Below are 12,865 nucleotides of genomic sequence, written 5' to 3'. Positions count from 1 at the left end.
TGCAGCCGTGGTGTTTCCGCGGGGAAATTAGTCTATTCAGTAATCAGTGTGAGATGACTTGTCCTCAGTGTGAGAACAGAGAAATCCTTCAAACTGTACAAGGACCAACACAGAAGGCTTCACCAACTGTTTGTGATTTCAGCATTGTGTCTTTATTTTGTCATAAAACCTCTAATGTAATCTAACCTGCCTGTGGATGAGCAATAAAGATACACACCTGATTTTATCATCTTGATGATAGTCTTTAATGACAGCTGTAGATCTCATCAATTGAACCAATTGAGTTGAAGGTGCAGAGCAATAAAAGTACCACATATCAACATTCAGCACAGGGCAGTGTTTAATATCTGGAGTGCACTGCATACAAAACTCCCTGACAGCACAGTCAGCAACATGAAAACCATAACTGAAGCCAAGCCGTAAACCACTGCTACGCTCTCTGATCCCATGTCCAAAGGGCAGACAGAATCCGGTGGTGCAGCAATAACAAAGTGCGCCGTTATTATTGCTGAAAGTGACAACTAGTCCAAACACAGCCATGGCAGAGAATGAGGAATGGGGGAAGGAGCCTGTGGAGAGGAGAGGGGTGAGTTAAGGTCCAGTCATGATTATCACAGCGATCGCATTTCAGGTCTTGTTTTGTCTGTTCTGTGACACTATGCAAACAACAGTGAGAGCAGGTTTCACACAGTGCATCGATGTCCTCCCCCACCACAGAGGTTGACTGCAGTCCTGGCTCTGGCAACACTCATATCTGCGTTTGGTTCATCCTTCCAGTATGGATATAATGTTGCTGTGATTAACTCTCCAGCACCGGTAACCCGAGCAAAGAAACAAAAGCTTCACTGTAACACACAGTTACACTAAAGGCCAGTGTCAGTGATGTGATGACGTGTTTCCATCAGTATTGTTCTGCTCTCTTTAGTTCATGCAGCAGTTCTATAACACCACCTACCTGGAGCGTTATGATAGGCCAATGGAGGAGAACTTCCTGACTCTGCTGTGGTCTCTGTCTGTGTCCATGTACCCGCTAGGAGGCTTCTTTGGCTCTCTGATGGTGGCTCCTCTGGTCAACAAACTAGGAAGGTAATACTACATCTTACGCTCCATCTAAGAGGAGATATGCCACATTGATCCTGCACAATGAAAACTATATTCTTGTTGATCCCGCGACAGAAAGGGCACCCTCCTCTTCAACAACATCTTCTCCATCGTCCCTGCTGTGATGATGGGGGTCAGCGAGATCGCCAAGTCTTACGAGATCATCATTGTGGCCAGGTTTATAGTGGGCATCTGCGCAGGTTGGAGTGTTTTCAACTATGCAAGTTGAAAAGAAGAAGTCGCTTGATTTCATTAATCTGTCTTTTCCTGTCCTCAGGCCTGTCGTCCAATGTGGTGCCCATGTATCTGGGTGAGCTCTCTCCCAAAAACCTGAGGGGAGCCCTTGGCATCGTACCACAGCTCTTCATCACCATTGGCATCCTGAGTGCACAAGTGCTGGGCATCAGAAACATACTGGGCAACAGCACAGGTACCGACTGCCATAGTAGTAAATGTTATTCATCCTTTATTGGTAATAGGAGCACATCCTTAAAAACTGATTTAGGAGACTCTGGAGATTTATTTTGGTGTGGGCACCTGCTTAAAATAAGTGTTTGTGTTCCCTCTGTTTCCAGGTTGGCCCCTCATGCTGGGTTTGACTGGTATTCCTGCTCTGATAGAGCTCCTGTTGCTGCCTTTCTTCCCAGAGAGCCCCAGGTACATGCTCATCCAGAGGGGTGATGAGGAGACAGCAAGGAAAGGTGAAGAGACGCAAAGGCTGTTTTATGTAGTTAAGAAACAGAGGAAAAAGCTGGTGAATAAAATCTGCGTGCCATGGTGTTCTGCATGTTTTGTCGACCTTAAGCGCTGCAGCGTCTGCGTGGCTGGGACGACGTGGACGCAGAGTTGTCGGAGATGCATCTGGAGAACCAGTCGGAGAAGGCCGAGGGTCGCCTGTCTGTGCTCAGCCTGCTGTCCCAGCGCTCTCTTCGCTGGCAGCTGGTCTCCATCATCATCATGAACATGGGCCAGCAGCTGTCAGGGGTCAACGCGGTGAGGCGTGCCTGTCCAGCTTGTCCTTGTCCTCGTACCTGATGCCCACGCTTAGCTCTGCTACAGCATCCTCCTCTTCTTCATGTTTCCATTCAGTTTCCCAACTCTTGGCTAACATTTTACCCACAATGCATTTCTCTCTCCCTCCTCAGATCTACTACTACGCAGACAGTATATATGCCACTGCAGGAGTGAAGCAGAATGACATCCAGTACGTCACCGTGGGAACAGGAGCGGTGAACGTTTTCATGACCATAGCTGCTGTGGGTACCCTGTTCATTAGAAGTCTGAAAAGCTGAGGGGAGGAGGTGAAGTCTTAAGTCTGTTGTTTGATCATATCAGCAGGAGGCAATAGTTCATAACAGGGAATTTGTTACACCAGGTCTTCATCGTGGAGGCTACGGGGCGCCGGCTGCTCCTCCTCTGTGGTTTCGGGATCTGCTGTGGAGCCTGTGTTCTGCTCACTGTCGCTCTCAACATCCAGGTACCGGTAACACTGTCAGCCACAATGTGACTCTCAACCATAGACTGTGTGCTCACAACTTCAACGTGTTACTCTGCTGCCCTCTAGCGGTTCAGTGTACAAAAAATTATTATCTGTTGTGTGTCAGAGTTTCTCAACCTTGAGGTCAGGAGATTAGTTGCAGAGAATGAGTCACAGGAGATTTGTAAGATAGATTTCTGACATGTTTGTATGGTGTGATTTTTAATAACAGAACATTGATCAGTGCTGTGCTTTTGCACATTGTATTTTAAATGAAACTATGACTGTGACGTTAGAGTAGTGACTTCCAACTTCAAATAAACTTAAATAAAGCCACAGTTTTTCATATATGTCAGAAAGTCTGCAACTCATAGACCACCAGGCCAGTTTGTATTTACCCTAGTGATGTTCTGCCACCTGTGATGGACTGGTGATCTGTCCAGGGTGTACCCCGCCTCTCGCCCAATGTCAGCTGGGATAGGCTGTTTTGTTTTGTTTAGTAGCCTTTTCTATCCTTTGATAACTTTTTGCAGTTTGGGTGTGTGAGAGCTTAGTAACTCAGGGTGTGGACTCAAAAGCAGGAAAAGCAGGAAGAGTAAAATCAAAGTTTACTTGGTCAAAAAAAACAGGCAAAGGTCAGCAAGGCAAGTGCAGAAAGGCAGAAGCAAACAGACAGAACAGGACAAGGAGGGTGTAGCCTACCATTATGACATTGATGGTGCAACAGATAATACAGTACCACTATGCCTAATGCTGCCCTCACTGGAAACTTGAAAATATATTGCATAATTACAGTTGGTCATATGAGGATTAAATTACTGTGCATACACAACTGAATATCATATCCGTTAAATCTGGGTTTATTTACTTTTCAGAACAGTTTCTGGCTGATGTGAGGCGTCCATTTTTGTTTCCAGGCATTTCCATTTTAGAATCAGGGGGATCAGAGTTTCCCAAAAATATCTTCAACTTGGATATACAAGTCATACAAGCAAAAGTCCAAAACTATGTATTTGGGATATCTCCAATATAACATGAATGCAGCATAAATTGTAGGTTTATATACGGAGGAGAAATGGCAGGATCTGAAATGACGAGATTTGGAGCTGAACAAGTGGCAAAAGAGCGGAAAATGTGCTAAAAAAGGTTGTAAGAGCCCCACCCCACCCCAAAAAAATAAATAAATAAATAAATAAAAACGCAAAGTCAGCACTTTCACCTCGTCATCACTGTCACTTCCAGGGTACTGGAGTACAAAAGCAGAATTGACGGATAATGCGTCACTATGCCACACTGTACTTCTCTCTAATTTTTCTATAAAATGATGACTTAACATCTCCATTTTTGCTGGGTCCATGAAATCCGTGAGACTTAAAAACAGAGTCACCCACCGCTGAAGTATGAGCGACACTGACCATTAGATACAACCACAAAACCAGTGCTGCTCCTGATACCCTGTAATCTCACCTGGGTGCACCGTCTTCAGACAGGCATCACTTTAAACAGCAGTAAACGCACAATTTGAAGAAAAGAATAGAGAGCAGGTACTTGAATCATCCACTTAGTGAAACCTTTGACATGGACTTCCACACTGGGCAGCTATTAAGGAGATTTTGTTACACATTTGTTCTGTTTAAAAGCATCAATGATAACAGCAGCTGCTGGTTTGTGTTGACAGGAGAGCGTGACATGGATGCCGTACATCAGCATCACCTGTGTCATCATCTACGTCATCGGACATGCCATAGGACCCAGTGAGTCCGACCCCACCACTGGTTATTTACACACACACTGATTACAGCAGGGTCCTCCATTAGCTGAAGTGTTGTTTGGATGCGACCAGACATATAATGATACATGCTGTAAATCTGCGCTCAGTTGTTTTGAGACATGAGCATCCTCGCGGTGACCCTGAAGAGTGGTGGCGCGTCTCCTGTTGCTGTTGCTGTGGTTGACCGCATTTGTGCTCTGCAGGTCCCATTCCTTATGTGGTGACCACTGAGATGTTCAGGCAGTCAGCCAGGCCTGCTGCCTTCATGGTGGCAGGATCCGTCCACTGGCTCTCCAACTTCACTGTCGGCCTCGTCTTCCCCTTCCTAGAGGTCAGTTACACAATTTCTAAGAGCTCTTACACTGAAGAAGCAAAGGTTTATTGTTTTAAAATGTGATCTGTTACAGATGTTTTATGTGTAACCAGCAAGGCAATTCACTAAATCACTCCAAACTATGACTATAATGTGATAATTATTTTTACTTCAGTGTGTTCAACTTTGAGTTTGCATACAAACTTTTAATTTAACCCAATAAAAGAAAGTTTGGATTCCACAACACTGAGATGTAAATGCAACATTTTGGTCTTGGACCTTTGTCAGGCATCAAACACACAACATGAAGCATATATAAGCATAACATATTATCATACACAGAACACTACAGCCACAAGCTGCAGCAACCAATCAAAAAGGAGAAGAATCACAAACCCTTAAACACACTTAAAATGCAATACTTCAGCATTCTGTAAAATACACTTGTTTTTTTTTCTGCAGGGTTATGTGATTCTGCTATCGTCAATATGTCCTGTCTTGTCTTATTATTATGAGGTTGTCAGGAAACCAAAACTATAGCGACTCAATGCCGAGACATAACATACACATAACCTCCCTGTAACCACACAACATCACTTTTACACCTTGATATTTGTACAGATTACACAAACAACACATATAAATTCATATAAAAAATAAAATCGCTCATGTTGATTAGATGTGCTGGTGAACTATCCTAGCTGCAGTTCTATATATTGAATTGACAGACTTGAGAGTGGTATCCATCTTCTTATCTAACTCCCACCAAGGCAGCTGGTGGGACTGTTCCTTTTGGGTGAGAATTAGTAAAAATGTTAAATGGAAAATAGAAATTAAATGATGTTTTATCAACGAAAGAATTATTTATACTATGTAAAGAAGTTTAAATTGGGGCAAGAGGAGTTGGGGGTTAAGGAGGAGAGTAACGGAGTGACCAACAACCACTCAAAGCCTCAGAATCAAACTGGAAATGCTCTTTTTACAGCCTTTAAGAAAAGTGAATCATACTTTGACACCCCTGGATTTTTAACCCAACAAGCAATACTTTCAGAGGTGCCATTTTTGTAAACACTTTGCAAAGTGTGTTTTAGTCACTGTCACTTCACTTGGGTGTTTGATCTTCACCGTGTCAAATGATGTATGAGCAGGGTTTGACACAAGACAACTGTTTTAGTGCTTATCCCTGAGGAGAGACAGAGTTCCTCTGTGCTCACCTTAACCCCCCCGGCAGAAACATGATCAGTCTTTGTTTATTGGGAGCAGTTTTGTCATGGAGTCTTTTCTAATGGACTCAGTCGCGTCATCTTAGTGATAAACATAAACATTATGTCTTGTCTCTTGGTTTACTTCCCCTCAAGTCTTCATCGTGAGACCCAAACAAGGGAGGAATGTGGCCTGAGTAACAGAAACCAAAACAGAGCATTCCAATAAAAGTAGCCCACAAATCTAATGTCACCTCCCACCACACCACAAACTGCAGCATCCAGAATGACCATTAAGTTGAATCAACACCTCTCTAAAGCAGTTTCAACACAAACTGAACATTATAACCTTCATGAACGGAGGATTTGTTACAGAACTGCTGTATTAAACTGGATTAGTTCTAGCTAGGTGTACCCAATAAACTGTGTGCATTTCCGATGTTTTACCTCGAGGACATGCTGATCACATTTCCTCTCCTTCTACTCTCCAGAGAGGCCTGGGCCCGTACAGCTTTATCATTTTTTCCTTCATCTGTCTGCTCACTCTCATTTACATCTGGCTGGTGGTCCCGGAGACCAAGAACAAGACCTTCCTGGAGATCTGCCAGATGTTCGCCAAGAGGAACAAAGTAGAGATTAAACTGGGTGATGGGGATCTGCCGCTGAAAGAAAGCAAAGAAAGCCTGGAGGATGCGGTGAAGGTCACAGCCTTCTGAAGAAAAATGAGAGCATTCAGAGGAGAGGAAGTCTTCACTCTGGGTGGGGGTGGGGGGATTGTGATAGACTGGATATGTTGTAATTTAGTCCAGTTTTTTTTTTTTTTTTTTTTTTTTGCAAGGAACCTTTACACAGTCTCTTTTTATCTGTGCCAGCTGTAAACAATATCAAAGCTCTTTGCATTTTATTGCTTGCACATGCAGCCTTATAGAAGTGTTGAATGGGTGCTTGAGTCATTAAACAAACCATAAAAGTTGCTTGTAAGCCTTTATTAATGAAGCAAAGACATTAATACAATGACCAGATATTGTGAAATATAGATTCTTTTAAATATTGACTTACAGGTTCCTGAAAAACATTTTGGACTTCATCACATACACCACAACCATTTTACAACCCAACCATCAGCAGTTATATTTTGGTTTATTGCAACATTTTTAAAGCTCATACAAACAGAGGCAGCTGAGCCTTTTCAGGAGCATCTGTACTGACTGTCCAGCTGCACCCCCCCATACAGACTGAGTCCAGTGGTCCCCCAGCTGAACACATTTCCCGCCGTGGTGCTGTTCCTCTCACACAACATCTGGTCCCGGATATCTGCCGTGGTCAGCACGTAGTCCCACACGTTGACATCGGTCATCTTCCCCACAAAGGCGTCTGCGTTAGAGATGCCCAGCAACCCATCCTGGTCTTTGCCCAGGATGAACACGCCGCCGGGGCTGATGGTATAACCGCTCCTCAGGTACCGCTGCTCCCCCACCATGCCGTTGATCCACAGTTCGGCGCCGCCGGTGTGCGCCGACCAGGTGATGCAGTAGTTGGCCCAGTCGTGGGACTTGAAGTTGTGTGGCAGGTTGACAAACTCATTGCCGATCCAGAGGCCCACCTCTCTCCCGTCTCTGTCCTCACCAATGGAGATCATCAGCTCATTGTCATTGCCATTGCTGGAGTAGGAGATGACGGTGTGGATGCCCTCCGCCTGAGGCAGGACGTGCATGCAGACAGTGAAGGAATCGAGGTCCATAGGATGGTTGAGGCGAGCCAAAGCATAGCTGCCAGCATTTTTCTCAGGGAAGTTGAGCACCAAGGGAAACAGACCGCGAGGTTCTGGGGAAGACAGAAAAGTCAGAATCAGGCTGAGATGTTTCCATCTACCATCCAACAGTTAAATCAATCAGAAGGAAAACAAAGCACTCACCATATCTGGTGGGCCTTGGGGTGCGCTGGCCACCTAGAGGGAAGAAGTAAGAAAAAGAAAGTAAATATGAGAGCTCTCATGTCACACAGAGGGACCTGAAGCAGTTTTTATGACTCACTTGAATGCATGTGCTTTCCAAGAGAAGTTATTAGACCCTCAATCTTTAGGAGCCTGGATTCAATTTCATCTTGCCGACAAAATGCTAAAAAAATAAACAACAACAATAGGTGAATGACACTGGCAAAGGTAAGTGTCAGGCCTTGGACAAGGTCAAGCCCTGCAAAAATTCTGAGGAATAAATTATATATCCCGGTTGTGTAATCGCACCGTTACAACATGCTACATACTTCCTTTCCCAAGGCGTGGGAGGAAAGACGACTCTACCACACGGTCGTTGAGAGGCTGAGCGATGCGGTAGTCATTCCACAGGGTCTTGTTGTCCATGTCCATCAGAGTGCTCTCCAGTTTCCTGATCTGCACAAGCCAGAGAAGAAGATAGACTCATGACTAAATGAAAAATGATATTCTGAATAAGCCTGTTTCTTTCACATTGAGACAATCTGGTTATAAACATGGCTAAAAGTTTCACACACACTGGCAATGCTGCAAAAATGTCTGTACCTGGTTGTGCGACAGAGTGATCGGTGTATCAAACACGGTCCACAGGATGCTCTCGTAGCAGGGCGGAGTGGTGAGGGAGCCCTCGTATCTGAAGAAATGGTTGAGGTTCTCGGGGAGCATAGAGCGCACGTTGATGCTCGATATGTTCATGGACTGGCCTGTCAGGGTCAAATGAGAGTCACATTATTTGAGTCTAACTCAATTCAAACTCAGTTAAGACCTCAAAGACACACACAGTGAGTTTTTGGTGAGTTATACTGGATATAAATCCAGTGTGCAGCAGTAACTCACCTGCATACTTGATTTTGTCCAGGTTAGAGATAAAATCACTGTAGTAAGTGTTCTCGAAGTGACCGTCCTGGAAATAAACCAAAGCCGTGTCAAACTTGAAGGTTAAAGACTTATCCAAAACACAAGAATTTAACATGAACCCTGAACTCAGCTTTTAGCTTTCATTATAACCTGTGTGTTATTTCCCTTGTTTTGGCCATTATATCAGACCAAAGACCCAAGAACATGATGATATTACTACCACAAAGTCAGACAGGGCAAGAAACGGAAGTGGTCAGATGATCAGACAGGTTTTAAACAGCAAAAACTATTTGCTCCTTTATTTAGAAGCACATACCACAAGTGAACACACATTAGATGTGAAAGTTCACATGTATTTTTTCCTCCAAATGTGTTATTTCCTGTCTGATCGTTTGACTGCTTGCTTTCTTGTTCTATTAGACTTCTTTCTACTGATTGCTGATACCAAGTATCAACAATGAGAGGAACGGCCATAACATAATAACAACAACAATAATAATACATTTTATTTATAAGCGCATTTCTGGCCACTCAAGGACACAGTACAATAAGCAATTAAACAACAGTGGATAGAATTAACATACAATGACATAACATAACAATGGATAAAATCAACATGAAATAAAAGAAATGTAGGGTGGTGAGGTTGCAGTGAGAATGGTTAAAGTGAGTAGGTGATCTTAAACAGATGAGTTTTGAGTCTGGATTTGAAAACAGGAAGAGAGTGCATCACCCAACATCACCCAAAGAAAGATGTTTTAATAACCCTGAATTTTCCACAGCAATGAATCTAAATAATTTGTTATCAAATGAGTTTGTCCAAATAGCCCTAACTCTGTGCTACTCTGTGCTGCCATCACAACAGATGCCAACAGCCATTTGCAGCCACTCTGACCTCTCACAGCTGAGAGCCACTGACTGCCTGAGATCCAGAGCATTCCTCTGGAAACAAGCACTCCTTCAATATGTCAGCACGCAGCTAAACACTCAATGGAGCCTTTAACTCAGCAGGATGGCTGAAAACAAAGTATCACACACTTCAAAGGACACTGGGTCGTTTGGGAAATGATTATTTTTCATTACACTGGCTATTTTTAACCTTCTTATAGAAGAATTGACGGTCATGTATCTGAAACAGCATCTGCATTCTGTGAGGATGTTGAACAACCTGGCGGTCGGACAAAGAGGAACACAGAGGAAGGGGAAGAAAAGTATTTGTGGCTTACGTACATCATAGAAAAAGGCGAGCACTGCCAGACCGTCTGGCTTATCTCTGGCTTCAGTAAAGCTCTTGTACTTGTCAGAGTTGTAATGGACAACATGAAGCTGGAAGACAATGCAGAACAGATTAGATGCCAAAATATGCCCAATGGCCTGCTATTCAAATGCAAAACTCTTTACTAAGAAGCATCTAGCACAGGCCTGTATATACAAGATTAAGCACTGGCACTATAATTTGAGGAGGATGTTTGCATTTGCATTAAAGGCCTGTCATCATTACAGTGGTGGTTTCTACACTGTCTTTGTTTGTCAAAGCAAACTTTCACTTTAAAGCCTTCAAGTTCAGTCTTTCTTAAAGCCAACCTCTGCCATGTAACGGATGCCGTCTATGGTGTGCTCTGCTCCGCTGGCCTCCAGGTCCCAGCCGCCCCAGTGCAGGTGCATCTGGACAGCTGTGTATTTTCCTGGCAGGCCTTTGGTGATCTTCATACTGGGAGGCAGATCGATTTGAACTGATGGAAACATAAAGATACTGAAATGTTTAAATGTTTTATCAAAGAAAACATAAATGAGGCGCCACACAAACACTTAAACCATCTCCCACTGATTTCCATTAATCTTCTATAAAATATGATAATCTTTTTGTTGTGAAGATGCAACAGTGATTTTTTTAGAAATGGTGCAGAGATGTGCCATACAGAAAATAGAGTTGGAAAAATAACCACAAAGACACAAAACTACTGGCTTCTCATACCTGAGTGCCCGTTGTTGGACATGAGGAAATTCCCGCTCTGGGCATCATATCCGCTGAGCTCCAACTGTAACATGTCTGGGTTGTGCCTAACGTTGCGCCGCTGGATATCAATGGGTGATTGCTTCTTTCCGCCACAGGCAGGATACTTAGTTGGCCAGTGCATCTGGTCCAAAGCTCCCTCTGTGCCAAGAAAATTATTATGACATTGTCAAAATCACTCACTTAGCAAAAATGTACTGTGTTAAATATATGAAGGGTGTGACCTTGTTCGGATTATTGCTGTTGTATATATTAGCCCTGTTTGCGGAGGATTACAAACGGGTCACTGGTCGTTGGTTACACTGGCACGCATAGGACTTGCTCAACTGGATATTGCTGCAGCTGATGTGTATTTTCCTATAGTTTTCAGTCCCAAATTATAAAAAAAAACATTAGCCTATATTTTTCTCCTGTGACTATCTTCACAAGCTCTTGAAGTAACCAGAGTCTGGCCGCGGTTATCCCAGGTATTTGGCAAATGCATTGCGCGTCACCCCAGAAGACCCGGCGGCCAAATGGTTACTAATAATAATAATGACAATAGCTTACAGTAATCTTTAAACAACTTGTAAAAAAAAAAGTGCAGCTCATTTGCTGCCTTTTTGTTTTGTTGTAAACCAAAGCAAATACGCATTGGACAGGTTGTCACACAGGTTTTACGCATCAAATACACTTACATTCAATCTAGCTCTGCACTTTTAGTGTTTCTTTAGTTAAAACAAAACGTATGTAAGAGAGAACTGAAGTTAAAAAACTACCTGTGTACGTCCAGTGTATTCCATCATGAGGGATTCCAGCACTCACAACGCAGACCAAAACAGCGGAGACAAACGCAGAGAAACACTCCATCGCTGCGTCTCTGTTCCCTCTCACAGGACACTGACACCTCTCTGAGGGTTTCTCCCTGCATTTAAACTGCGAGTGAAGGGAGGCGTTGAAACCTCTGCTGAAAACGCCCTTAGAGCTCTTCCCAGCAGCCCCAGAGTGACAGTAAAACAGCTCTTACCGACGATCTGGCAGTATAATCTGAAATGTTTTTCTATATAAAGCTCGAGGTGAGAATTCATCTCTTGTCTGGAAGTTGTTCTACTCTTACTGCCAAAATAAGGCTGTAGGTAATCATTTCAAGTCAATACTGAAAGGAGATTTAAATATATATATATATATATATATATATATATTTAAATCTATATATATATATATATATATATATATATAAAAGTTGCTGGGGCTGCATGAGGAGTTTTTAATTTAAATCAGAAAATCTGTGGGCTGCAGTAGTTCTTCTTTTTTAAATCATGATATACAGTCATGGGGAACTTTAGGCAGAATATGGTTGATGGCATGTTATGATATGATTGCCTAATACACACCTGTGTAGGTGCTGATTGTATGATGTAATCCTGTTGTGTTCATCGTGCTCTGACAGGCTAGAAGTAGGTCATAGTCAGTAGGCTTCTGACTATCATGTGAGATCACAGAGAGCAAACGGTTTCTGGGGGAGCACATTAGTTATTACAATTTTAGTGTGTGTGTGTGTGTCGGTTACTCCACCTAACCTGGTGGTTAAAATAAGTTTGGTTGATTAGCTCAGGACCATCTGTCTTGCTACCTTTCTGTGCAGCATATCTGTGTGTGGTGCTTTCTTACAACACTCAAAACAACTTCTTGTTTGGGAAGTTCAACAGAATTCTTCAGTCTCCACAGGAAACCATGGTACAAGCACATTCATGCCACTGTCACTTTGGTTGTAAAGGTGGTGAGTCATTCTGAAAAGAAAAGATGGCTGCTGATAAAAAAAAAAAAAAAAAACGTGATAGTAAATAACAGAACATCATGAGGTGTATCACCTGCTAATGTGCACTAGTTCCAACATGTTCCCCATCTCTGCTTTAAATACCTGAGCTGTCAAACTCAGGGGTGTGTGAGGTACGATGGCCCAGTTTGCCTCGGAGGAGCACATGTTCTCACAAGGACATAAAAATAAGGCAAAGGGGAAATATTTTGCTGGTCTTCAGTGGCGTATTTTGAAGTTGGGACAAATCACAGTCAATATCTAAAGGAACAGTTCAACATTTTGGGAACTTCTGTTCTTTGCTTCCCTGTGCCAAGAGTTAGATGAGGAGCTAGATACCATTC

At 43.1% G+C, this 12,865-nt stretch overlaps 2 protein-coding genes across 3 annotated transcripts; one reads left to right on the top strand and one right to left on the bottom strand.

The window, feature by feature from the left end:
- Positions 1 to 375: 375 nt before the first annotated feature.
- Positions 376 to 6,715, top strand: LOC108876545 (solute carrier family 2, facilitated glucose transporter member 5). Of its 2 annotated transcripts, XM_018666143.2 has the most exons (12): positions 379 to 586; positions 718 to 816; positions 926 to 1,086; positions 1,177 to 1,301; positions 1,379 to 1,531; positions 1,677 to 1,802; positions 1,907 to 2,094; positions 2,247 to 2,357; positions 2,477 to 2,578; positions 4,257 to 4,332; positions 4,553 to 4,680; positions 6,356 to 6,715. In XM_018666143.2, the coding sequence occupies exons 1-12, from the start codon at positions 539 to 541 to the stop codon at positions 6,578 to 6,580; spliced, it is 1,542 nt and encodes a 513-aa protein (XP_018521659.1). In that variant the 5' UTR covers positions 379 to 538; the 3' UTR covers positions 6,581 to 6,715. The 2 variants fall into 2 exon arrangements, with proteins under 2 accessions (XP_050927143.1, XP_018521659.1); XM_051071186.1 differs by lacking the exon at positions 718 to 816 and having other exon boundaries at positions 376 to 586; positions 1,035 to 1,086.
- A 120-nt stretch (positions 6,716 to 6,835) lies between these two features.
- Positions 6,836 to 11,652, bottom strand: ca6 (carbonic anhydrase VI). Its single transcript, XM_018666142.2, has 10 exons — positions 11,485 to 11,652; positions 10,688 to 10,867; positions 10,297 to 10,445; positions 9,943 to 10,038; positions 8,692 to 8,758; positions 8,401 to 8,558; positions 8,127 to 8,253; positions 7,898 to 7,981; positions 7,780 to 7,812; positions 6,836 to 7,688 (listed from the first exon to the last, which is right to left on the bottom strand). Exons 1-10 carry the CDS (start codon positions 11,573 to 11,575, stop codon positions 7,054 to 7,056), a joined length of 1,620 nt encoding a protein of 539 aa, XP_018521658.1. The 5' UTR covers positions 11,576 to 11,652; the 3' UTR covers positions 6,836 to 7,053.
- Between the last annotated feature and the right edge of the window lie 1,213 nt (positions 11,653 to 12,865).

The sequence above is a fragment of the Lates calcarifer genome, linkage group LG6 (assembly GCF_001640805.2).
Source record: "Lates calcarifer isolate ASB-BC8 linkage group LG6, TLL_Latcal_v3, whole genome shotgun sequence".
NCBI lineage: Eukaryota > Metazoa > Chordata > Actinopteri > Centropomidae > Lates > Lates calcarifer.
Note: the sequence above shows the minus strand (reverse complement) of the source record. Positions and strands in the feature narration are given on the sequence as shown.